General features: G+C 66.7%; 5 protein-coding genes across 5 annotated transcripts in view; 1 reads left to right on the top strand and 4 right to left on the bottom strand.

The window, feature by feature from the left end:
• Positions 1-1,382, top strand: part of CHLRE_05g242200v5 (uncharacterized protein) — an 8,302-nt gene extending 6,920 nt beyond the window's left edge. Inside the window, exon 15 of the mRNA XM_043062421.1 lies at positions 241-1,382. Within this exon, the coding sequence (XP_042924726.1) occupies positions 241-735 (495 nt within the window). The 3' untranslated portion in view covers positions 736-1,382. The remainder of the gene's footprint in view (positions 1-240) is intronic.
• A 1,082-nt stretch (positions 1,383-2,464) lies between these two features.
• CHLRE_05g242178v5 (uncharacterized protein) lies at positions 2,465-5,770 on the bottom strand. Its single transcript, XM_043062418.1, has 5 exons — positions 5,423-5,770; positions 4,645-5,105; positions 4,018-4,508; positions 3,506-3,740; positions 2,465-3,132 (listed from the first exon to the last, which is right to left on the bottom strand). The coding sequence occupies exons 1-5, from the start codon at positions 5,646-5,648 to the stop codon at positions 2,965-2,967; spliced, it is 1,581 nt and encodes a 526-aa protein (XP_042924727.1). The 5' UTR covers positions 5,649-5,770; the 3' UTR covers positions 2,465-2,964.
• A 182-nt stretch (positions 5,771-5,952) lies between these two features.
• Positions 5,953-13,170, bottom strand: CHLRE_05g242179v5 (uncharacterized protein). The gene is made up of 11 exons (XM_043062419.1): positions 12,857-13,170; positions 11,877-12,668; positions 11,489-11,542; positions 10,685-11,050; positions 10,208-10,351; positions 9,566-9,961; positions 9,100-9,282; positions 8,641-8,685; positions 8,093-8,395; positions 7,581-7,696; positions 5,953-7,284 (listed from the first exon to the last, which is right to left on the bottom strand). Exons 1-11 carry the CDS (start codon positions 12,920-12,922, stop codon positions 6,672-6,674), a joined length of 3,078 nt encoding a protein of 1,025 aa, XP_042924728.1. The 5' UTR covers positions 12,923-13,170; the 3' UTR covers positions 5,953-6,671.
• A 117-nt stretch (positions 13,171-13,287) lies between these two features.
• On the bottom strand, positions 13,288-14,340 carry CHLRE_05g242180v5 (uncharacterized protein). The gene has a single exon (XM_043062420.1). The coding sequence runs from the start codon at positions 13,957-13,959 to the stop codon at positions 13,744-13,746; it is 216 nt and encodes a 71-aa protein (XP_042924729.1). The 5' UTR covers positions 13,960-14,340; the 3' UTR covers positions 13,288-13,743.
• Positions 14,341-14,418: 78 nt separating this feature from the next.
• CHLRE_05g242100v5 (uncharacterized protein) lies at positions 14,419-25,450 on the bottom strand. Its single transcript, XM_043062417.1, has 26 exons — positions 25,300-25,450; positions 24,986-25,066; positions 24,579-24,688; positions 24,131-24,270; positions 23,231-23,987; positions 22,819-22,913; positions 22,579-22,621; positions 22,276-22,386; positions 21,814-22,043; positions 21,417-21,495; positions 21,207-21,269; positions 20,679-20,783; positions 20,380-20,438; positions 20,031-20,111; positions 19,538-19,779; positions 18,948-19,012; positions 18,672-18,766; positions 18,296-18,364; positions 18,121-18,161; positions 17,786-17,901; positions 17,603-17,661; positions 17,245-17,391; positions 16,809-17,011; positions 16,504-16,664; positions 16,054-16,304; positions 14,419-15,879 (listed from the first exon to the last, which is right to left on the bottom strand). Exons 1-26 carry the CDS (start codon positions 25,416-25,418, stop codon positions 15,607-15,609), a joined length of 3,795 nt encoding a protein of 1,264 aa, XP_042924730.1. The 5' UTR covers positions 25,419-25,450; the 3' UTR covers positions 14,419-15,606.
• Positions 25,451-25,508: the final 58 nt, after the last annotated feature.

Below are 25,508 nucleotides of genomic sequence, written 5' to 3' on the forward strand. Positions count from 1 at the left end.
CAGGCGGGGGGGCTGCCGGGGGAGGGGGGGCGGGGAGGAGAGCGGGAGGAAAGGCGGGTGATTTGTCAAAGGGGGGGGGGGGGGGGACGCGCAACCAGAGCAGGAAGTTCCTCTACTTTCGGCACCACGCTGCTCCTGCCCTCTGACCCCCTTCCAATGCTACCTGCCCTCCCCTCATTCTGACACCCATCCTCCCCTCCTCTTCTTCTACCTCGCCCTCTCCTCCCTTCCCCCCTGCAGGTGTCCTCCCTGGCCTTCTCCCCAGACGGCTCCCTGCTGGCCACTGCCGGCCGCGACGACGAGGTGCGGCTGTGGGACTGCAACACCCGCTACCCCTACCTGTCGCCCGCCACTGGAGGGACGGCCGGAGGCGGCACCAGCACCAGCACCAGCAGGCGGCCCAGGACTGCCGGCGGGGCCAGCAGCGGCGGTGGCGGTGGCGGTGCCGGCCTGTACACGACCATGTCAGTGGGGGCGGCTGGGAGCAATGACGGCTCGCCGAATGGGACCGGGGCGGGGCGCGGGGGGGTGGCGGATGCGCCGGTGCCGCGGCCGGCGGAGCAGGCGTTCAACCGGCACTGGGAGTGCTTGTTCGGGGCGCGGGGCCGGGCGGCAGGCAAGACGGCGGCGGAGGCGGCGGCGTTTGCCACGGCCACGGAGCGGGGGCGGGCGCGGGCGGCCAGTGCGGGGCGGGCGCGGCCGGGCACGGCGCCGGCTGGCGGGCGGCGGTGGTGAGGGCAGGGTCCGTGGTGGTGGATGATGGGGATGACGAGCGTGCGTGCGGCTTGTTCCGTGGCGCGTGGCTGTGTGTGTATTGTTCGAGGTGGCTTATGATGCTGCAGCATGCGCGTGTGCGTGCGTGTGTATGCTGTGTGGTTGCACATGGTTACGACAGAGCCATCGCAGGTTGCACGCGGTGACGGTATTCAGACTAGGAGGATGACTGACAGAAGACTGAGACGGACTGCCGAAATGCAGGCCAAACAGGTTAGGAACCAAATGGGCGAGGGCGAAGCGGATAGCAGGAGCTCATAGTTATAGTAATGTGAGTGCATGCTGCAGCGGGTGCCATTGCATTTTGCAACGGGTTGCAAGTTGCGTGTGGGCTACCTTTCGTTGTGTGCGCACAGGTGTGTGGGTGTGGACTGGTCAAAGCCGGCCACAGGGACTGGATGTCAGGATGTTCTTAGCAACCTCTACATGGTAATAGACGCAAGATTGCGAGGTAGGGTAGAGTCCGAGTCTGAGTATCACAGGCGATGCCTCCAGCCTCCGCTAGGCTTACGACGCACATCCCACCTTCTAACCTTGTGTACTTGCTGCTGGCCTCATGAAGCCATGCTATGCGTTTCGCGCACCAACAGACGTTGGCCTTAACTCAGCAGAGGTAACAGCAGGCAGTCTGTGTTTTGAGTACTCTTGCCGTGTTGCCGGCGGTCCGTCCCACTCACGTGTCACACCCCTGAACCACACCCCATCAAGCGCCTCTTGCGTTGGGGGACTTGCCAAACTTATGCCTGTCCCATAGCGTATAGGTATAGTGTACTTTGCCACTGCGGACACCTCCCAATCGGCTTCTATAGCTTAGTGGTAGAGCGTTCCCTTCGTATGCGTCATACGTGCAAGGGAAAGGTCCCGAGTTCAATCCTCGGTGGGAGCAGTTTTTGCGCCAGCCCACGTCACTCGCACGGCACTCGCACGGCCTCCCCGTTGCCAACGTTGGTGCGCAAACGTGGATCACATTGGTTCCTAAGCCCCCCCTGGCAGCCACCGTGGCAGCCCATACCGGCCCCCCCGTTGCCAACGTTGGTGCGCAAACGTGGATCACATTGGTTCCTAAGCCCCCCCTGGCAGCCACCGTGGCAGCCCACCCGGCCGCCGTCGTCCAGCCCAGCCATCCCAATACAGCAGCCGCTTTCCGTCAGCCAGCCATGGGCGCGACCGTCCACAGCGTTTACCGTCGGTTACGAGGTAACATGTGAATTCGCACCTTGCGCTACTGACTGCCTACTCTCGTGCCGCCTGCAAGCCCACTCCGCCATCCGCTCTGGTCTACGTATTCATTCGTTTCCACAACACTCGTCATTAAGCGGTAGCCTTCGAGGCGGCAGCCTCCTCAGCAGCCTTGCCAGCCTCAGCAGCCTGGGCAGTCTCGGCAGCCATGGTAGCCTTGGCAGCGGTCGCCCGCAGTAAGGGCGGCAGCCTCGGCAGCGGCGCCTTGGCAGGACTTCAGCAGCGCCTTTCCCTGGCACGTGTGTTTGTGTACGAAGGTAACGCTCTACCACTAGGCTATAGAAGTAAGGGCCCCGCTGCGGGAACTCGATGCGACCGCAATGGCTATTGCCCCTCCCCCTTCGGGGGAAGGGGCAAGCCAACACAGACTGCCTGCTGTTACCTCTGCTGGGTTAAGACCAACGTCTGTTGGCGCGCGAAACGCATGGCATGGCTTCATGAGGCCAGCAGCAAGTACACAAGGTTACAAGGTGTGGATGTGTGTTGTGAACCAGAAACAGTAACGGCCCGCGTGTAAGGGTTGGACTCTGACTCGAAATGGCGCAGCACCTCCACGGTCTAGGCGTAAACTTGCCTGGCAGCCAGGAGGAGGGCCTTTTTGGCCTTCCCTCCTGCTGGAGAACACAGGGCCGGACCACTTCAGAAGCCAGACCGCCCTGTGGTCGCCTTGGTGCGCACATGCATGCGGCACTGCCGCGATGTCGCGGCACAGCACGTGCGCCACACAATCCACTCGATTTCCCCACCTATCCCTACCAAGCGTTTGCGGCGTTACTGCTCCGGCATGCGCCCGTGGCGCCGAAGCCTCACTCCATCTCCACAACACCCGGGACAGGACGTGACACGTATTTCGCCTGTTCCTAGCTCACCGGCTCCTTCTCACTGCCCTTTCCCCCGCCCCCGAGCCCCACGCCGCCACATGCTGTCACTTGCAGCCGCGTGCACATGATACTACTGGTGGTGCTGTTGCTGTTGCTGCTGCTTCTGCTGCCCCTGCAGCCAGGCTCGGAGCCGTGCGGGCGAGTCGGTGCACAGCGCGTCCGCGCCCGCGCCCAGGCAGGCCGCGAAGTCGGACTCGGTGTTGACGTCAGCGAACAGCACCACTGACACACCACGAGCCTGTGTGTGTGTGTGTGTGTGTGTTAAAGAGCACAAGGAAAACGTTGCGCAACGACAGTGTATGCGATGCAGCAGTGTGTGTGTGTGTGCATGGAGTGGCGGGAGGAGTGAACAGGTGCAAGTAGCCAACGGGTCCGGGTGCTGCGCTCAGGTGCCACGCACGTGAGCAGCTGAGCCGTGTGGCTCCCCTGCCTGCCTGCACCACTCCCCCCTTCAGCTGTACGAATGTACGGCATAAGTCTGGACTGCACCAGCACTTGGGCACACACCGGGTACTCACGCGCAATCACGGCACACACACACACACACACACACACACACACACACACACACACACACACATACATACATACACACACACACACGTGCGCACCTGCAGCGCCCTGAAGAAGTCGGGCAGCAGCAGCGAGGCCCCGGCCGTGTCACTACCGCCGCCCTGGCTGCCGCCAGCCGCCGGCTGGCCCCCAGCAGTAGCGGCAGCTGCAGCCGCAGCCGCAGCGGCGTCGGCCTCCTGCGCAGTGGCCACCCGTATCAGCCCCGCCACCACCCGGCCCAGCCAGGTGGGGGCGCGGGGGAGGCGCCAGGGCAGAATGATGGCGGACTCGTAGCTGCAGGGGGGAAGAGAGCAGGGGGGAGGGTGTGTTTGTGTTGGGGTAGGGGATGGTGTGTATGTGTGGATACCGTACAATGTACACTGGCACCGTACACACGAGGCATCAAAGGAATGCACAGGGCCGTGAATGTGGTTCAGAGTTCAGACCCTTCTCACCGCAACAACAGCAGATGAGCAACCCCTGCACCGCCGACATCCCCCGCCCTACTCCGCCCCACCCCACTCGCGCCCCTGCCCCCCGCCCCCTCTCTCCACCCCACACCGCCACCCACATGACGACCTCGTGCAGCCGCCCCGTCAGGTGCGCCGCCAGCAGCAGCAGCGCCCGCGGCAGCGAGCAGAACAGCGGGCGGGCGGGGTCGGCTGCGTGCAGCTGGCAGCAGGTGGCGTGGTGGAAGGAGCCCCACAGCACGCCGCTGCCCGCGAAGGAGGAGCAGGAGGCGGGGGCGGGGGCGGGAGCAGCAGAGCCCGCTTCCGGATGTGCTGCTGCTGCTGCTACTGCTGCTGCTACTGCTCCCCCAGCTGGCGATTGCCCGTTGGGAGATGCCGTGTGCGCTGCCACTGCAGGCTGGGCCTTCAGCTTTCCCTCGGCCTCACTGCTGACGCCGTCGCCGCCGGCTGTGTCCGTGTTGACACTGCTGTTCGCATGTGCCCCGGGCAGGGGCCGGTACCGTGCCAGCAGCTCCGTCACCGCCGCCACCAGCTGGGGTGAGGCCACCTTGACGTCCACCTGCAGCGGCGTGTGCGGGAACTCGCGCAGAACCTGGGCAGGAGGGCGGGGGAGGGCGGGGGTGGAGGGGCCTGGGTTGCGAGGACATGTGAGGACGTGTTGCAAACCTGCTTAAACACACGCGTCACCGTTCCGCCCAGACCTCAACCTCCCACCACCTTCCACGCACCTCTTCCAACAGCGGCATCCGCGTCGCGTCCGGGTCACTGCCGGTGGCGGTGGCAGCGGCAGTGGGCCCAGTCCCAGCTCCGGCGGGCCCAGACCCCGCAGCAGCCGCAGCAGCAGGCGTCTGGGCGGCGGCAGCGGGGCCGGGGCCGATCCCGGTTGCCTCCAGCAGCGGGTGCCTGAGCAGCGGCGGCAGGTCTGACACGGCGTAGTCGGCCACACGCCCCCGCCGCCCCGCCTGACCCGAAGACCCCACCGCACGACCACCTGCCGCACCACCAGCACCACCGCTTGCTGCAGCACTGGCACCGGCGCTGGCAACGCTACTGCTGCGGCCCGGCCCAGCAGGCGGTGGTGGCGGCGGTGGGCCCGGCCCGCACAGCCTGGCCAGGTCGTGTGAGTCGTGGCACACCACCACGGCGCCGTCGGCACTCAGCTGCACGTCCAGCTCCAGCAGGTCGGCGCCTGAAGGAGGGGAGGAGGGGAGCGGAGGGGGGAGGGGGAAGGCGAGGGGGGAGGAGGTGGGTTGTAGATACCAGCCCAGTCTAAACCGAACCCAATGTAGTAGAGCGAGGAGGAGGGGAGGGGGAAGAGGAGGTGGGGGAGGAGGGGAGTTGGCATGTGTGCGGGATGTGAGGCGTGTGGGGAGCAGGCCACTGGTGTGGTGCAGGTGAGCGCTGGGGTGCAGGAGAGGGGGATACGGTAGTAGGAGGAGCATGCATGCGGGGGGGGGGGGGTGTTGCGAGCCTGCAGGGAGAGCACGAGGCAGGAGCCGCACCCACCCACGGCCACCGAGTTGCGGAAGGCGGGCAGTGTGTTCTCCACATAGCGCAGGCCGCAGCTGGGGTCCACCTCGCGGTCGCCGCCGCGGTGGCTATACACAAGCAGCGGGAAGTTTATGCGCGGCGTCTGCGAGGGCGACGCAGTGCTAACGCCCTTCGGCAGCGGTGTCGCCCAGGCGAGATAGCGATAAGCTAAAGAAGCTACTAGCTTGCCAATGAATGTCATTGCTAAATAGTTTAGCAGGCGTTGGGCATTTGCAGTCCACGAGAGAGTTGAGCTTTGGTAACCGCTCTCGGCCCTGCCATCTTCAGGCGCCGCGAGTCGGAACCATGTTTACTTGTGTGCACAGACAAACGCACAAGTACAGGCAACAAGTAATGTTTAGTGTGTCTGCAGGGACAGCTTCCGACAGCAAGAAGCTCTCATCGTGTCAGGGCCTGGCGAGATGACATTAGCGCCCCCCATCCCCCGGCCGTCCCCGGCTCCACATCGAGTTCCTGCTCGGACGAGGCATGTGAGATTCTCGGGCTCGCTCACACGTTTACACTTCCAACGCTCGTTGTGGTATGGTCGAAAGCTCTGACACGCTGTGAAGTGAGATATGTCTGTGTCACTGTATGCTCCATCTACATCCAGCATCGGCTGCACCCTACGGGACCTCGCCAACCTGCCTTGAACCCTGTCCCATCACACATCTACATCCAGCAGTCCTCGGCCGCCATCCGTCCACCGAACACGCCATGGCAAGGGACTAAGGAGCCGCTTCTGCCGACCAACAGCAGCCGACCTGCTGTGTCCGCGCCTTGACTTTGCCAGTCTACGTGAGTACATGCATGTCCGAATGTGTGCGAGGCCCACCCCTGTGGTTCAACCCTGTCATGCCTGCTGCTATGAACACTGCGACGCTACATCTGCGGCTGCTGCTACCCAGCGTGCGTGTGACCCTAAATCCTGACAGTCGAGCATTCCTCATCAAGCTCCTTGGGGCAGCCTGGCAATCACAGAGCCACATGGACACAAAAGTACTGTTCCCGTTTCTCCTGTGTTCATAGGCTCACGCACGTACGCGCACACACAGCAACACACGCCGACCAGCAGCCAGCAGTGACGAGCTGGGTCCTATAAGGTAGGATAAGCGAGGTGGTGATCACTTGATGTGCGGCCTCACAGGCTCACAAGCCCACAGACACTCAGGCAGGCACAAGGACACGCCACGGGGCCGCCGCACATGCGCAGGCGACCCGGTGGTCAAGACCGTGCGGCGCCCGCTAGAGGCGGCGTCGGTGGCGGCGGCGGCGGCGGCGCGTGTGTTGGCTGTGGCTGTGGCTGCGGCTGCAGCAGCCAGGGGAGAGGCGCCAGCGGCCTCGCGCCCGCCAGCACCACCACACCGCCACCACCACCGCCGCAAGCGCCACTGACGCCACTCGCCGCGGCCCCGCTGCTGCATGGCCCCACCGGGCCACTTGCCCCGCCCTCTGAGCAGCAGCTGGCGCTCCCACTGCTACTGCCGAGGCCCACATCGGTGAAGCTGCTGCGACTGCCGCCGCCACTGCTGCTGCGGCCGCTGGCGCCGTCCGCACCGGTGTCGCCGCTAGCACACTCACTACCGCCACCGCCGCCGTCACTGCTGCCGCGGCTGCCGCCGCCACCACTGATGGCCCCACGCCGCCGAACCCGCAGCAGGTGCGGCGCACTGGGGCCATCACAGTCCACAGCCGCACTTCCACTGCTACTGCCATTGCTGCTGCTGCTACTGCCGCTACTGCAGCAGCTATGACTGCTGCTGCTGCTGCTGCCGCCCGCCAGGAATGCGGCCAGGTGGGAGGGCGTGTCGGTGGCGATGGCATTGGCGCCTGAGCGCCTGGTGGGGCGACAGGGGGAAGGGGCACGGGGGAAGGGGCACGGGGGAAGGGGATGTTGCATGCACGAGCCCAAATCAAAAAGGTGGGAGGCACGCATGACACGCACTGCCGTGCCGGCTGCTGCTGCTGCGGGCTGGACAGCTCAGGGGTCTGCTGCTGCGACCCGCCCCCCGCTGGCTCCTTGCAGCTCCCACACGTGTGCGGGCACACTGCCCACACACCGACCACACACGTCCCAACCTCTTCAAGCCCCTCCTGCCCCATCCCACCCACCCACCCCCCTACACCCACCCACCTGCACGCCTCCATGCGGCGGGTGTCGTTGAGCGCCCCGAACACCACCACCGCCACCCCCCGGGCGTTCAGGGCGGCGAACCAGCCCGCGTCCAAGAAGTAGTACGTCAGCCGCAGCTGCAGGCGGCAGGGGTGGTGGTGGTGGCGGGGGTGGTGCGGGTGGTGCGGGTGGGCTTGACTGGGGGCTGCCGGCTGCTGCGGGGGCGTGTCGAGGCCGGGCCCGAGGCAGTCACTGCTGCATTCGGCCCTGTCCTGCCACCGCCACTGCTGGGGGTGCGAGTGGAGTCGGGGGTTGCCGCCGCCTCCTCCTAGGGGCAGGTCGGCACACACGGCCATGGCACGGCCCGGCTGGCGGCACCCGCCGACACCACCCATGCAACTGCTGCTGCTCCCGCCGCCGCCACTGCCGCCGCCGCTGCTGCTACCGCTGCTGCGGCTACCACTTCCACCGGCGCCGCTGCTGCTGCCGCTGCCTCCGCCGTTGCTGCCACTGCGGCGGCGGCACGTGCCCACCTCCACGTCCGGCTCCTCCGCCCGCAGCACTCCCGCACCAGTGCCGCCCGCACCACCGGCAGTGGCAGTAGCTGCGGCCGTAGCAGCTGCGGAAGACGAGGGTGCGGCAGCTGCAGTAGCAGTGGCAGCGCTGCGCCGCCGCCAGAGGCCGCCACCGCCGCCACTGCCGCCGCACAGCCAGCCGTTCACTGCCGCACGCAGGCGGTGTGCCCAGGCGGGCAGCGGACCCAGGCCGAGGCCGAGGCTGAGTGTGAGTGTGAGTGTGGGGCTGAGGTGCAGGCGCCACGGCACCACCACAGCCGCCTGCAGCAGCAGGGTAGGGCGGGGAGGGGTGGGCGGGGAGTCGGGGCTTTGTGGGGGGCGTCATGTTAGTGTTCTGGCGTGCGCCGCCATGGGTTCAGGCGGCGACACACCCGTTCCCCCCCCCGCGGTAATGATGGGACTCTCTCGTCGGGCTCGGGCACATGACAGCCCACCCACCCACCCTTATATCCATACACACACACACATCCGCCCCCCCCCCCTCATCCAGCCAGGCACCCACCCACCTCGTAAATGTGCAGGTAGCGCAGCAGCCCCAGCTGGTAGGCGGCCTGGGGGGGGGGGGGCGGGTGTGATGGGGGGAAGGGGATCAGGAGGGGCAGGAGGGGCAGATGCGCGAGTAGGAGTGAGGCGTTTGTGTGCGTGTGTGTGCGTGTACGTGTGTGTGCGTGTGGCTGTACGTGTGTACGGGTGTGGTGTGCTGCGGCGGTCCGCCTCCCCTGGCATACTACATGACGTGACGTGACCCCCTCCAGCACACACACACACACACACACACACACACACACACACACACACACACACACACACACACACACACACACACACACACACACACACACACACACACACACACACACACATGTGCTGTACGCCTGTCAACCCCGCAGCACAGCGACAGCCGCGCCCTCCTCTCCCCAACCCCCTGCCCCCAACCCCCAGTGCCCCCGCTCCCACTCCCCCACCATCATGACCAGCGCCCGCTGCATGCTGGCGAACAGCGGCAGCCCCGGCGCCGCAGCCAGGCAGGCGGCGGCGGTGCGCTGGTGGAAGCTGCCCCACAGCAGCAGCCGCTCGCGGCCGGGCTGGGCGGCCACCAGCTCCGCCACCGCCGCCACCAGGGCCGGGTCGGAGGACTTGAGGTCCACCTGAGGAGGTGGGGGTGGGGTGGGGTTGGGGGGTGGGGGTTGAGGATGGGGGAGGTTGGTGTCAACCCTTTCCAGCAAAAAGGTCAGAGACACGAGGGGTCAGATGGTAGTGGTGGTGGGGGTCTTAGGGGGGGGGGGGGTGGCTGGCGCTTGGCACAGTCGACACTGCAAGGGACACGGGGTGCAGGCGCGGAAGTCCCCCCATCTTCCCATCCCAACCCTTTCACTCACACCCCTCAACCCACCACTTGCCCCCCCCCCACACACACACGCACACACGCACCTGCACGGGCACGTGCGGCCAGGCCTGGAACACCTCCCACAGGCGCGGGATGCGGTCGTACTCGTGTGCGTCCGCCTCGCCACCGCCGCCGCCGCCGGCCCCTTCGACGTCCGTGCCGGTGCCGGTGTCAGAACCATCGTGCTCCTCCGCCTGCTCCTCCGCCCCACCAGCTGACCGGCCCGCCGCCAGCACGCCCTGTGCCGCTCCTGCTGCCACCGCCGCCGCGCGCGAGCCGCGTTCCGATCCCCAGCCCGCCCCTAGCCCTAGCCCCCTCTGAGGAGCCTCCTTCTCCGGCCCCTGCTGCTCCTGCTGCGCCTGCTCCTGCTGCTGCTGCGCGTGCCCCGGCTGCGCCTCCGGCTGCGGCCGCGTCGCCGTACCCGCAGCCTGGAGCAGGCGCTGGGTGTGCGGGTGCGGGTGCGGGTGTGGGTCCGACAGCGGGTGGGGGTCGTCGGCAGCTCTGATGTGCTGATCAGTCAGCCGGGCTGGGGCTGGGGCTGGGGCTAGAGGGGCCACTGAGAGGGTGGCAGTGGCACAGCATTCGCTTCCTCCCCCAACCCCTCCACCTCCGCCTGCACCCCCTCCACCGCCGCCGCATCCGCTGCTGCCGCCAGTGCCGCCAGTGCTGCCATGCGAGCGAGTTGCACAGCTCCGAATATTGCTACTGCCATTGCTGGTGCTATAGGTATTGCTCCCGCTATTGCTAGTGCTATTGCTGCTGCTGCTACCACTGCCGGCGGCGGCGGCGCCTGCTGCGCTCTCGCCATCGCCGTTGCTGCCGCCCCACGCCTACACGCGTCGGAGCACATGCACATTGGGGCCTCAGGCAACAAATGTAGAGAACAAAACACACACGTAGTTAGCCCCACATACCGTAATCCTGGCTGCCACCCCTCTAACCCCCCTCCCCCCGCACCAGGCTGCCACCTCCACGCCACAGCCCCTTCTCCCCACCGCCCGACTCAAGGGCGTCCCGAGCACAGCGGGTAACTGCCACACCCATGCATCATTCTCTTTTGCTTACCGGGACGGCGAATCCACTACCCATTACCAACACACACACGCAAACACACACACGCACACGCACACACACACGCACACTGCATTCCACACCCTACTCACCTTACCCTGCTGCTGCTGCTCCCACACCCGCTGCCGCTCCCGCTCCCTCCTCTGCTCCCGCCCCTGCCCCTGCCTCTGCAGCCTCCTCCTGCAGCCGCCGCCGCCGCCACTGCCGCCGCCACCGCCGCCGCCGCCGCCGCAATGGTACATGGTGCCCGGGGGTCGGGGCCTGAGGCGCGGCAGCTGGGCTAGGGCCAGGTCCGACACAGCCACACAGCAGGAGGGAGTGGCCGAGGGGGAGCAAGAGGAGGACGAGGAGGAGCAGGAGGATGAGGAGGAGGGGCGCGTGAGGCGGCCCGCCCCCTCCCCCGCCAGCAGTGAGAGGGTGGGGTCGTGGAACACGACCACCTGCCCGTCAGAGGTCAGCTGCAGGGGCGGGAGGGGGGCGATGGGGGGGGTTGTAAATACCAGCCCAAACTAAACCAAAGCCAACGAAAACGGGAGTGCAGGCAGAGGCGTTAGTTGCGAGCGATAATACTTATCGGGGGTTGCAAGGATTGGTACAGAGAAGTGTAGCGACGTAGACAGCAGGTGTGGGGGGGGCGAGGGGGTGAAAGGGCAGGGGGAGGTAGCGGGAGCAGCGGGAGAACAGCCCATTAGCGGGGGCATGCAGGTGGGTGCAGGGGGGAGGTACGGGCAGTCACGAGGGGCAGCGGCGCGAGTTGGCGGCCACCGGCGTAATGCTGCCCGACCAAGGTACGCCCCTCCCCCAAAACCCAGTCGCCCCCGGAACTAACTTGACGTGTCGTGCGTCCTCGTGTCTCTGGCTGCTATTGGTGACAGCCACCTCCACCCCCCCCCCACCTGCACGTCCAGCTCCAGCAGGTCAGCCCCCGCACACACCGAGTGGCGGAACGCCTGAGTGCGCACACAGGGGGGGGGAGGGCGGAGGGCAGGAGCAGGGATTGGCGGGGGCGGCTCGTGCGGGGACATGTATGCGGGGGGGGGCGTGGCGGGTGCAGTGGCTGTGTGTGTGTGTGTGTGTGTGTGTGTGTGTGTGTGTGTGTGTGTGTGTGTGTGTGTGTGTGTGTGGGTGGGTGCGTGCGTGTGTGGGTGCGTGTGTGTGTGCGCCCTCCCACGCCCGGGCCACTCCGCTCCCTGTCAGTGCCAGCCCCGCTGCAGGGCACCAACTGACCATGTCCGCCTCCCCCCCCACACACACACACATCCCCTGGGCTGCACCGCGCCGCACCGTGAGGGTGTTCTCAATCAGCGGCAGGCCGTGGCGGCAGGCGTAGCAGCCGCAGCGGCGAGGCAGCTGCTGCTGCTGCTGCTGCTGCTGGTGCTGCTGGTGCTGTTGCTGCACGTGACTGGCACTGGTTCTGGCCCCGGCACGGGGTGTACCGGCGGCCACAGCGGCAGAGGCGGCAGTGGAAGCGCCAGCGGTTGCAGCGGCTGCAGCAGCAGTGGGGCCAATGGTGGTGGTGGTCGTGGTGGTTGTGGTGGTGGCGGGGCCAGTGGGGTCAGTGAGGCCAGTGGTGTCCAGGCTGCCGCCCCGGTGTGCGTACACGGCAATGGGGAAGCCCAACAGCGGGGTGGGTGTGGGGGTGGCACTGCGCCGCGGCCGCTGTGCAGGCACCGGCTCAGGTCCCTGCTGGCGGCTGACGTGGCCCCCCTGGCCCCGCCCTGCAGCAGCAGGCGGCGGGGACAGCTGCCGCTGCTGCTGCTGCTGCTGCTGCTGCTGCTGCTGCTGTGGCTGCGACAGCTGCTGCTGTTGCCGCGGCGGCTGGGACAGGGGGCCGGCGGTGGCGGGGCTGCCGCCGCGGCCGGGTGGCGGCGGCGACTGACACGGGCGCCTGTGTGCGGGTCGCTGTTGTGGTGCCGGTGCTGGCGGCGGTGGGGGCTGCGGCAGCGGGCGGTCCAGCTGGGGGCGGCGGCGGAAGGCCGTGCCCACCAAGTCGGCTCCAAGCCGGGGTGCCAGCAGCGGGTGCAGCGCCGCGGCGTACAGCAGCAGCCCCGAGTGGAACAGCAGCGACCACACGGCCTGGGAGCAGGAGGAGGAGGAGCAGGGGAGGGAGCAGGAGGAGGAGGGGGGAGGGGTAGGTGCAGTCGTTGACGCGGGCGATACGCAGACTCCTGGCCGGGCGACTGCTCGGCGTGCGAGCAAGGCTGTGCCGCGCCTGTGGACCTTGTACCCCTACCCGAGCCAGGCCCGGGAATGTCACAACGCACCACTAGCTGCCGGACGACGGGCGCTCGCAGCCAAGGCGAAGCGTTAGACAGCTCCAACAGCGGCATTGGCGTGTCGCCCACTCGCGCATAGGGCGTCGCAGCTCAAGCACGGGCTTATTACCGCATGCGAGGACATACTTAGAGACCATTACAGGGCTCTGCGGTATCGGCCGTGGGCTGTGTGACAAGGTTCAGCAAGGTTTAGTCTCGGCTGAGGGGCGCCTTTCACTTTCAGCGTGTATTTGGGCTTCCACTCTTCAGACAAGTTTCGAATCACTATCAAAGAGTATGGAGTAATGTATGATGCAATATAGAAACTCACAATGGAAAGCGGTCCTGAAAGGCTCGTTGGCAGAATTCGCTGGCTGTCGGGTGACACAGACTTGCATCATAAGTTAGCGGCCCAGATAACAATCAACCCCTTTCGTATTGCATGTGCGATATTACAAAGAAGGGACAGTCCGACCAAGCAAGGGTGCCCAGCACCCAGGTCAAGAGGGACCATCTCCGGCCCGAAGGGAAACCACCCTCCCCCCAGTTGGCTACCGACCTTCCACAACCGTGCAACAGGTCTTCGCGTAAAGCGTGTCTCGGCAGCTGCACAGCGAGTCGAAGCTAAGCCAAAGCCCGCCAAAGCCCCACCCATGTTTAAGGAGTTGAATGGGGTAGATTAGGGCCCACACGCCACCAGTGCCGGAGTGCCCCCTCCCCGCCCCCTGCCCTCGTCCTCCCGCACCGCACGCTCTGCCGGCCAACACGTCGCCAGAACCGCCCAGTTGCGGCCAGTCTGCGCCCGTCGTGCGGTTGAACAACTCTCCCACGCTGTGGCTTGACCCCAGCGGCTGGTTCTGCAGAATGAGGAACTTGCTCTGCGCCCACGGCTGCAGTTAGTTGCGGGCTACACAGGTTGCGGCCAACAGCCAGGTGGCGGCGTGCATGCAGCAGTGGGCGCAGAGCAAGTTCCTCATTTTGCAGAACCAGCCGCTGGGGTCAAGCCACAGCGTGGGAGAGTTGTTCAACCGCACGACGGGCGCAGACAAGTGGTGGCCGCAACAGGGCGGCATGGAGCTGGCGGCCTCCGTGCAGGACAACAAGGACGACATGGTGGCCAGCGGCGCCTACTCGGTGCCGTCTAAGCAGCGTCCCAAGAAGTGTGTGGCGTGTGGAAAGGACACGCCACGCACTTCCACACGCCACGCACTTCTTCGGACGCTGCTTAGACGGCACCGAGGTCCCGGTGTCGCTGTCCTCGGGCTCATGGTGGAATCAGCGAGAACGCGGCTGTTTCAAGCTCTGGGGCGTCGGAATACTCTCAGCTACATACGTGATGCTTCTGGGGAAGCAAATTGCAAATTCCAGTTGCGACTTGCTGTGGCACAAGTTGAATTACGCGACGAGCTCGTGGTGGGTGCTTGCTATGCTTCTACAAGGCTTGCAGGAACTTCAGAATGTTGAAGGTAAACTTTGGCGCTATCGCTGCTTGCTTGCTGGTCAACGCAAGGGGAGCCGTACCAGATGGAAGCCGGGGGCCGGGGGCCCCCTTGCGCTTCGTAGTGTATGTGCATGTCTAAGGAGTTGAATGGGGTGAACTAGGGCCCACACGCCACCAGTGCCCCCTCCCCGCCGCACCCTGCCCTCGTCCTCCGCACCGCACGCTCTGCCAGCCACTGCGTCGCCAGAACTGGCCAAAACCCTGGCCTTGTCTGCCTTGTCCTTATAAATGTGACATTACAAAGACGGGGCAGTCCGGCCAAGCAAGGGTGCTTAGCACCCAGGTCAAGAGGGACCATCTCCGGCCCGAAGGGAAACCACCCTCCTCCCAGTTGTCTGCCGACCTTCCACAACCTTGCAATAGGTCTTCACGCAAAACGTGTCTCAGCAGCTGCACAGTGAGTCGAAGCTAAGCCTAGGCCCGCCAAAGCCCCACCAACGTACAGCAAACCGCACTAGCGCACGAAGTGCAGTCAATCCGGCGAGGTGTCAACGCAGGTACGCCAGTCACGTAGTCCGGCGACGCCCACGCCGACGCCCCATACGGGTAGCCCCAAAGCGTACACACCAGAGGCACACAGCTCGCACCACCCACCAGCAAATCAAGGCGAGGGGGGCGGGGAGCCCACATCATCAGGCAACACAAGCAGCATACAGTCACCCGCACCCCGCGAGAGGAACGGGTGGTGCGCAGGTACCTCGGCCCAGGCTTTTGGGCGGCGGCCGAGGCTGACATACGATTGCAGCCTGCCCCTGAAGTCAGCAATAACGGACACACTGATCGTGGGTTGTTCGGCCTCACCGGCATCCCCGTACAGCCCCGTATCCCTTGCGCTGGTCCGGGCCTCTGCTCGCAGCACTCACCGATGCAAGCATGCCTCCTCAGTCACAGCCCGCCCCCACTTGCCTTGTGGCCATCCTTTGCCACCGTATGGCAACCGCAGCGCTCCCGACAGTCCTGCCTGGGCTCGAATGTGACAACCCCTGCCTCCGCAACAACAGACGCGCTCTGTTGCTTCTCAGACCTAATCCGTGTTTGCTCCGATGTCTGGCCTTCAACGCTGCCCTGAGGATGAATGCATGCAGCCCGACTGGAATGGAAGCACGCGCGCTACGCGCTCATTCAGCGGCTGCGCCATGAGAACATTAATGCCCTAAGTACGGTTCTGTTAACACCATTAATATCATCCCTGCGCAACGATTGCCGTGTGTTAGTCATGGATACGATCATGCATGCATGAATAAGCACGGCCGGGTCTTCAAGACCTCCCACGCTTCTTGGGTGGCGGCGGCGATTTGCCGCCACGTTCGGGCGGTGGCGGCTTTTTCTTCTTGCCGGCGCTGCCGCCAGTGGCACTAGGGGAGGGGCTGGGAGACGGGGCCTTGGGCGACTTGCCGCCTCCTGCCGGCTTCTTGGGTGAGGGGGTGGGGCTGCGGGATGGAGAGGGGCTGGTTGGCGGAAGAGCGGGAGGAGAGGCGGAAGGCGGCGGCGACTTGCGGGGGCGTGGAGATGAGGCCTTGGGTGGCGGCGGCTGCGGAGAGGGAGGGGGCAGTCGGGCTTAGGTCACACATCCAGGTCACACACACGGCTCATATGAGGCACCACATAGGCACTGCAGCAGGCAGGGCACCAGGAGGGGCGGGACATCCCAAGCCCAGCACCCCACACACACAAGCCAACATGCAGCCTGGGCCCCGCCCCGCACCTGCAGCAGCCCGAGCTGCCCCTGGCGCACGTAGGCGGGGTTGAGCTCGGACGCCAGTGTGCCGCTGAAGTGCCCCACCACCGCCACCGCCCAGCGCTGGGGCAGCAGCGCGTCCGTGTGGTTGGCGTCCGCACTCAGCAGCAGCGAGGGCAGGTCCGCCGCCGTCACGGTGATGGTGAGGGCGGCGCCGGGCGGCGGGGCGGACAGCCACACCCGCTCCACCGTGTTCAGGCGGTCGGGGGAGGGCGAGGCTGCGGGGGCGGGGGGGACGCGGCCAGGAGCGGGGAGGGAGGTGCGCGACCGGTGTCATTGCTGGGTGCGGGCCTGGGGTTGATCCGGGAGTCAGGGCTGGTGATCCAGCGCCACAACCACGTCGGCGCCTACCCCCACCTCCCCACCCACCCCCACCTCCCCACCCCACCCCCTCCCCCCCTCCCCTGCACCGCGCACCTGCATCCTCCGGGTTGTTGCCCAGCAGCACTGAGGCCGCACTGCTGGCGGCCCCAGCGGGCGGCGTGAGGCTGACAGCTAGATCCAGATCGTTGACCAGTTTGACCAGGGCGTTGGGGTATGACACGTAGTCGTACCAGGTCAGCACTATGGAGATGGGCCTGTTTGGGGGGTTGCGTTGAGGGGCGCCGGGACGGGTCTAGGAAGACGGGGCTGCGGGGAGGGGAGTGTGGGCCACCGCACAGCTGCCTCCAGCCCCCCCCTGCACCCCACTGCCACCCCAACCCCTCGCATGTGGCACCTACCCGTCCCCCGTGGCCGTGATCCCGGTGAGCGCCGCCTGCTGGCCGCTGGCGGTGAACTGGCCGCGGTCCGCCACCTGGAGCGAGAAGCCGGCGGGCGTGAGGCCGGGCAGCGGCAACGTGTCCGGCAGGCTGAGGCGGCCCCAGCCCTGGTAGGCGTCGGGCGGGGGCCCCAGGGGCGCACGTGTGGCCATGGCCTCGCCGCCCTGAGGGGTGAGGCGCACCGGCAGTAGGGGGGGGGGGGGCAGGCGAGATGTTGGAGGTGAGGTGAGGGCGGCTGGGAAGGGGCGCGATGCGGTTGAAGTCGTGTTGTGTTTTGGGTATCGTATGGTAGGAACAACCGCCCCCTGTGTTCACGAGTGCTTACGTGATGTTGCTTTCGAGTAGTGCTGTGCACTGGGCGTGGTGTGGGCGTGTCAACAACCCCGAACCCTCACACCTCCATTGATTTGGCCCCCGCGATGACCATGGCCTTGAGCAGCATGCCGCTGGGGGTGAAGGGCGCGGCTGCGGCGTCCGCCGGGGAGCCGGTGGGGTAGAAGCCGGTGCGCAGGTACTGACGCACCAGCGCCGTGTGGCCGGCGGCCTGGGGACAGCAGGCGGGTAGGGGGCGCCGGGGGTAGGGGGAGCAGGGGTTGGATTGAGGCATAGAGGGTGAGGATGGCCTCGATGTCGTAAGGTGCACGGTCCCCTCCCTCCCCGGGTTGGAGGGTAAGCTCGTGCGGTACAGGTGTGTGTGTGTGCAACATCTGGTCCCCAGCGACTCCCTCCACAGTCCACACCCAGCCCGCACGCACCGTGGGTGTGGACATGGACGTGCCGCTCCGAGCCGCCACGCTCACACCGCACGTGTCGCCTGCGTGTGTGCATGTGTGTGTGTGTGTGTGTGTGTGTGTGTGTGTGTGTGTGTGTGCGCGGGGGGTTACAGGGGACCGCTTTCTCCGTCTCACCCAAACAAGTAACGCAGCCTGCCTCCTCACCCTGTGTGGTGCCTGCCCCGGCCCCTGCCCCTGCCCCGGTCTTCCAGGCGCTGGTCAGCTGGAAGCCGGGAGCCACCAGGTCGGGCTTCACGCGCCCGTCCAGCGCGGGGCCGGCACTGAGGGGGGGGGTGAGAGGCGGGGAGGGGGGTAGCATGGGGGAGGGGGAGGGGGCCGTCCGTGCAAGCAAGGCGGAGTGGGGGTGGGGGCTAAGGCCGGTATGTGCGTGGAGCCTGGGTGCGCGCTACAGCGCCACCGCGGACGCTGTGTGCTCACCCGCTCCCTACCCACCTAACCCCCCCCGCATCCCCCCCCCACACACAAACACAGCTACCCACCTGGAGAAGCTGGCTACACTGTTGATACCCTGGCTGGCGCTCTGCGGGGTGGGTTGGGTTGGGTGGGTGGGGGCATTAGTGCTTGGTGCGTGAACGGCTCTCATGCATACACGCACACACACGTCACGTGCACATACCGCACAAAGACTCCCCGCCATTCTACCCCCGGCCCCACCAGTGACACGCTGAATGTGACGGGCCGGCTGGAGGCGCTCATGTTGCCCAGCAGCCAGGAGCACAGCGACTAGGGGGTGGGGTGGGGGGCGGGGTGGGGGGTGGGGGCGGGGGGAGGGGGAGGGGGGCGGGTTACCATCATGAAGAACGAAGAAGCCAATGGGGAAGGGAAGGACAGGGGCGCCGGACGAGCGTGGGGCAGGTTGGGGCAGGTTGGGTCTCTGTGCAGGTCCAGCTGTGTGGGTGTGAGTATGGGCGGGTTGCCACACCTGCCGGACCGCTCCCAGCTGCTTTGCCCAGGGGTTGGGGTTGGGGTTGTCAAGTCCAAACTGCGGGCAGCTCCCCCCTCCCACCCCTGCGCCACCACCACCAGTCACCTGTGTGATGTAGCCCACGGGGATGGTCACGCCGGTGGAGTTGAGGGCGGCGCTGGGGCTGGACACCAGCACCGGGGTGGGCGGGTTGGAGGGCTCTGAGGGCGGGGGGGGGGACCACGTGGGGGGGACCAGGCATCAGGGGGACGGAGGTCCCATGCATGGTGTGTCGAGACGAGGTGATGTTGTATACTGCCCCAGCCCACACCAGCCTACACCAGCCCACACCAGCCCACCCACCCACCCCGCCACCTCCCTATACCTCCCTCCCTGCCTCACCCGTGTAGCCAAGCAGCACCGCCGCCGCCCCCGCCCGCTGTAACGCCAACACCTGCTCCACCAGGCTGTGTTCGGGGGGGGGGGGCAGGGGATTTACATTCATGAGTATGGGGGTAAGGAAGGGGGGAGGAGGGGGGGCTTGGAAGTTGCAAGCTTAGGGCAACGGGAACGGGGTAAGGGGCAGGGGGTTAGCCATTCATGTGGAGGGGTGGGGTACAGGAACGGTGTGTATATGTACATGTATATGTGGGGTATGTGTGTGTGTGTTCAAGAGGGGCTGAGTCGGTGATAGCGAGGGACGACGGGCTTGCGGGCACAGCAGCCACACGTCCAAGGCACACGGGGGGGGGGGGGGTTGCAAGGGGGGAGCTGTGCGACCGGATGACCCCTCTTTTCGCCAGGCGCTCCTTAAATCGCTGCTCTGGATGGAAACGACTGCCTCCTTACCAGCCTTCTCACCTCTCAACCCCACTGAGCCGGTTCATCACCGCCATCGTCTATCTCGTCGTTTCCAAACCCCCCCATTTCTTCATCCATAATCCATCCCCCCTCCCCACCCTTCCCCCCTCACACCCCCACAAACCCCGCACCTGCAGTTGGGCGAGGCGGGCGCCACCGCCACTGCGCCCGCCAGCGCCCCCGAGGCGACCAGGCCGGGCGGCAGGCTGCAGCTGGAGCTGAACGCGGCCGGACCCGCTGGTGCCGGGGAGGGGCCGGGCGCAGGCAGCTCGCCGCCCCCGTCCTCGCCCTGCTGCTGTGCCAGTGTGCCGGTGGCCGGGTCGGGCGGCGGGCGGGGCTGCAGCGACCAGCCCGACACCGCCACCAGCTCCAGCTAGGGAGGGGAAAAGGCGGAGGGAGGGGGGGTCAACTTTGAGGAGGGAGGGGGGGAGTGGGGGGGGGGGGAGGCAGCCGTCCATGCCAACCGGGAGATTTGTGGGCGCAATGCGTTACGCATTGTGGGGGCTGTGGGAGGTGACGTGCGCGGCGTGCTGGAGGAGGAGCCAGCCACCGTGTAGGTCTAGATCGCCCCCCCACCCCGTCGCCCCCAGCCTCCGTGTTCATCCTCCCCCACCCAGTCCTCACCGTGGCGTTGCGGCCGCTGGGTCCGCCCACCCCAGTCAGGAAGTCGCGTGCACCCACGTCGCGGCACTCGATGGGCCACACCTGAGCGGGTGTGCAGTGGTGTGTGTGTGTTAAAAAACGAAACGAAAGCCCGCCCAGACGACGCCGGACTTACTTAAGGATACCTACCAATTTACCGGTGAACAGTGCATGTGTGTGTGTGTGTGTGTATGCGTGTGTGTGTGTGTGTGCAGTTCCGTGCGTGCGTGTGTTTGTGTGTATATGTGTCTCTGGGAGAACTGTCCTTTCACTTGCTACTACACAATATGCCTCTTCGACACACACACGCACTCCCCGACCCGCCGCACACCTGCTGGCTCCACGCCTGCCCGGAGCCCAGTCGGCGGCCGCGCACCGTGTAGAAGGGGTCTGATGATGGCGCGTGCGCATGGACAGGCGTGTGGGGTGGAGGGATGGGGTTGGAGACGATGAATCCGTGCTGTGTGTTCTGCGTGTGCTGATGCAGGACACATGTACGGAGTACGCGCGTGAGCACACACGCCCCATCTCTTGCCCCTTCCGCTGCCGCCCTGTGTCCACACCCCATTCCACACCGCACTACGCAGCAGGTGCAGCAGCAGCAGCAGCACTAGCGGTGGCCCGGCTCACAGTAGAAGGTGAAGGGCGGGCTGTGCAGGCAGGACCCCACTGCGATGACGTTCTTGGCCGCCGCCGGGTGTGTCACCTGGCCACTGCGCAGGCCCGGAGACTGGCCTGTGAGCGTGCGTGTGGGCGTGGTGGAGAGGGCGGGAGGGAGGGGGCAGGGGCGGGCGGGAGGGGTCAGGGGCGGGCGGGAGGGGGCGGCTTGGCAAGCCAACTGCAAGACCATGCACGGCCCAGACCCCGAAGCCATTCCACACGAGGGGGTGCGTGTGACGGGAGGGCAGTCACCGGGCAGGCTGAGGGCGCAAGGCCCCACATGGGTGCGCAGAAAAGGGTTGCAGTGCTGAGTGGGCCTACTCCCACTGCAGGGGCTCCTCACACCCACCCCACTAATCATGAATGTAACCCCACCCCACCCCACCCCACCCCACCCCACCCCACCCCACCCCACCCCACCCCACCCCACCCCACCCCACCCCACCCCACCCCACCCCATCCCACCCCACCCCACCCCACCCCACCCCACCCCCTCACCGTAGTTGCCAGCTGCCACAAGTGCCACATGGTCGCCATGGGACCACAGGTAGCGGTCGAAGTCTGTGGGGTGGGGTGGGTGGAGAGTAACGTGGCAGGCGGTGCGGCAGCGTTGATGGCGGGTGTGGTGGTGGGGCAATGAACAGGGGCGGCTTCACATCTCTGCCCCACCCCCCTGCACCCCAGCCCTCCCCCCTGCAGGTCACTCGCCATTGGCCGCCGCGGTGTAGTCGCGGCTGAGCACCCCCCAGCTGTCACTGGTGATGGACACACCGGCAGAGGCGTGCACCTGCGTGTGTATGGGGGGTGGGTGGGAAGGGGAGAAAGGGGGGGCGGTGGTGGGTGGGCGTGCGCAATGAGGATTAGGCAGGCGTGAAGCCGCAGTCATATCGGGTAGACTGGGCTAGGACTCAGGGGACTTCCTGCCTCCGCCGCTGCCGAGGCTGACACACCGGACAGCACCGCCTCTGCCCCAGTGACGGCCTACCTGCCCCATTGCCACATGCGCAACTCACATGTGACATGATACGTCCTGACCTCCGCACCCCGACCTCCACACCCTGACCCTCCCTCCTCCCCCCCTCCCTCGCCCCGCACTCCCCCGCACCTGCAGCAGTGTCTGGTCCATGGGCGAGGGCACTGTCAGGCCGCCGCCCGCGGTGCTGATGTCGATCACACTCAGCCGGGCGCCCGGGACCGCGCCCGTGGCGTTGTCCAGCCGGTAGCCCGACCCCAGCCCCGAGGGGCCGCCGGGGCCGCCTGCAGGCACCGCGCCCGCCACAGTGCCGCTCGTGTGTGTGCCGTGGGCGCCGCTGCCCGGGTCGCCGTACGCCGCGCCTGTGGATGGGTGGGTGGGCGGTTTGTGGGGGGTAATTTACAACCCAGTCAAGTGGGGTGGGTCACGGGGGTGGAGGCCACTTGTCGCGGGGGCCCGATGTCGACACGGCAGCGGCACATTGGGAGACGCACGCCATGGGGAAAAGGCAGCCCGGGGCCGTGTGTACCGCATGTACTGCATGTACCGCATGCGCCGTCCGTACACAAGTGCTGGGTGCTGCCCCGCACCCACCTTGCACCACGCTGTACGCCACCACCTTGCGCGCGGCCGGCATGGGCAGGGTGAAGGGGCCGGGCGTGCTGTTGGCCGCCAGGGCCGCCAGTGCGGGGCCGTACTGCGAGTCTGGATAGGGGGCGGGCGAGGGTGGGGGGGGGGGACGATGCGGGTGGTAGGGCAGAGCCACTCCAGACAGCAAGTTCCACCTGTCAAACCCTGCGGTGACATGGACTCAGACGGACACGTCGCTCCGCCCGCCCGCCCGGCCGCTTGCTACTGCTCGCTTGCTTGCTTCGCCCCCCTGCCTGCCCCGCTCACCATAGAAGTAGCAAGACGTCATGTCCACCCCCGTGTCTGTCACCTGCATGTTTGAGGTGGTGAGGGGGATGAGGAGGGGGGTCCCCAGTTGCCCACACAAAGCCCCGGCCGCACGGGGCCGCCCGCATAGGACACGTGCCTAGGTCCGCATCAGCAGGGCCCGAGGCACCCTCTCCCCCACCTCCTTTCGTTGGGCTTGGGCACATGACCCCTCCCCACCCCCACCCCCGCGCTGCTCACCCCCACAACCTCTCCGGTTCCGTCCAGGCCTGCGTCCCAGTAGGGCTTGCGCACTGCCAGCGGAGCCGTGTACTGAGATAGGCTCAGAAGGCCGCCTGGGGACAGACCGGGAAGGGGGGCAGGCAGGAGGGGGTGGTCAGTCTGCAGCAACGGCGGCGACTGACGGCAGCGGACAGCCGCAACACCAGGAGCAGGAAGAGGCGAAGGGACCGAGCATGCGGTGGCGGAAGGAGTTGGCGGTGAAGGCCGCGCTGCATGGGGTGGCGGTGCTTAATAATTGATCCGATTCTCACCGCCTCACCGACTTGAGATATCCTAGTGCATCACCACTAAGGGGTATCTTGGCCTCCTCAACGGCTGACTCCTACCTCGAATGTGTCATCGCTCCGCACCGCCCTCCCCTCAGCCTCACCCGTCTGCGCGATGATGTTTGCCACTGCGTTGTGCAGCTGCGGCGCCCACTGCGGCTCCAGCCACTGCGCCTGCCACAGCCCCGACAGCCAGGCCACGGCCGCGGGCAGGTGCTGCGCACACACGTGCACCTGCAGCAGCGGGGGACCACTGCCGCCGCCACTGCCGCAGGGCCGCCGCGGGGCCTCCACCAGCGGCCAGCACGGAGGCAGTGCCGCGCCTGCCCCCGCGCCCTGCTGCCGCTGCGTCAGCCCCAGCTGCGCCGCCAGGGCCGCGGGCAGGTCCGCAGCCAGGTCGCCCACCGCCGCCGCCGTCAGCTGGGGCACTGGCAGCAGGGTCACCAACACACCGTACATGGGCAGCGGGGGAGCGGCCGACCCCGACCCCGCCTCCTCCTGCCCCTGCCCCTGGCCGGGCCCCTGCTCTGTGGGCTGCTGCTCAGCGGCTTGGCGGCGGCGGCGGCATTCCGACCCAAGGGCGCCAGGGCCCCCAGGCCCCGCCAGTGGCTGCAGCTGAGACAACGCGCGCGCGGCACGTCGCCCCACCTCCACCGCCACTGCTGCCACGAGCTCTGTATCCTCCTCTTCTTCCCCCGCCACCTCGCCACCCGCATCACTGCCGCCACCCAGCAACTGCCGCCTCCGCCTCTGCGCCGCAACCATGCCCGCCTCCGCCTCCGCCTCCGCCGCCACCGCCTCAACCTCCCTCAGCAGTGGCTGCCACTCGGGGTCTATGCGGTGAGGCGGGCCCAGAGGCGCCTATGCGGAGGGGGGGGGGCCGGCACAGGGCAAAGGGCACACAGGTCACTTGGGGTAACCCAAGCAGCCCGGCACCCAGCACCTGCATCCTCTACACACAGTGTCGTGGCAAACCGTGGGCCCTCGGCCCGGACCCCACGCACCATTGCCGCGCCGCTCTCCACCGCCACCTGCTCCGCCGCCTCCGCCGTCATGGCCACCACCCAGGTGTGCGGCCGCAGGTGCGCCAGCAGCCGGGCGCCGCGGGAGGTCAGCGACCTGCGCAGGCGCAGCTGTTGCGGGCCTGAGGGGCACAGACGGACATGGGCGTGTGTGGGGGTGTGTATAGGGGTGGTGGAGGGGAGGGGTTGCAAAGATGGATGGGAAAGCGGTACCATAGTAAGGGAGTAAATAGTGTCGGATGTGTATGGGGTGGGTCGTTGGGACGGTAGCCAGGGGGCTGTTGGGTAAGGGGATTGCAGACCCACTGCCCGCCTCCTACCCGCGCGCCGACTGTCGGTCCACGACATCGCCGCATTGCCCTGCCGCTCTTGCCACCCGCTCACATAGACAACGTGTTTGAGACAGGCACACGCAACACGCAGCACGCACCTGGCGTGTATGCCACCAGGAACAAACCAAAAGCTCCCGTCGCCTCCACGGCAGCACCGGAGTCCAGCCCCGCAGCACCAGCATCGCCGCCACCAGAAACTGCGGCAGACCTGCAACAGCAGCAGCAGCAGCAGCAGCAGCAGCAGCAGTTTGGATGCGATTGTGTGGACACCATGGCGGGTGGAGACCGGGGAGCCCCGGCGCTCTTTCTGCCCAGTCCCCACACACTGCCCAGGCTCCCCACTCTGCACGCCACCGCCACCCTCCCCCCCCCCCAAACTGACGCCTCTGCCTGTGCTAGTTTAGCTTGCTTTGGTTCCGTTTAGGCTGGTGTATACAGCCCCCGCCCCCTGGCTGTGACTGCCTCCACCAGGCGCGGAGCCGCACGCGCGCGCCCCTGTGCTCACCGCGTGCTCGCCTGGCTCCCTATGCCACCGCCAGGGCCCCAAGCTGCAGCAGCAGCGGCCGCAGTCACGTCCGGCCAGGTCCTGAGGGGCAAACAACACAGGGAAAGGGGAAAGGCCGAAAGGCGCGGAGGGCAAGAGGTTGGGCGAGCTGTGCGCGAGTTTGCTCGTCCGGTATAACCTCGTAATGTCACTGGGCCATGTAGTCCTAGTGTGGCTGCACGGCATGCTCGTAAGGGCAAGCGGTGCCTAGTGTAACATTTGCATGCTGAGAGCACGTAGCACACTGCACCTCCCCGGCGCTACCTCACGCTCACCTCAGCTCAATAATTCCTGTGCGAAGCTCAGCGACGCGCTGCGCCCACGCCCATTGCTTAAGCCAAGGTTGCCCGCCCACCAACAGCAATAGAAGGCCTGATAGTAACCGTGGGCGCATTTTCCCAAGCTGCATTACTTGTGGTTACTTTGACATTGTAGCGCGACTATAGCAGTCATCTTTTTGCTGCGGCATGTCGCCGGTGTATCC

The sequence above is a fragment of the Chlamydomonas reinhardtii genome, chromosome 5, assembly GCF_000002595.2.
Source record: "Chlamydomonas reinhardtii strain CC-503 cw92 mt+ chromosome 5, whole genome shotgun sequence".
Lineage (NCBI taxonomy): Eukaryota > Viridiplantae > Chlorophyta > Chlorophyceae > Chlamydomonadales > Chlamydomonadaceae > Chlamydomonas > Chlamydomonas reinhardtii.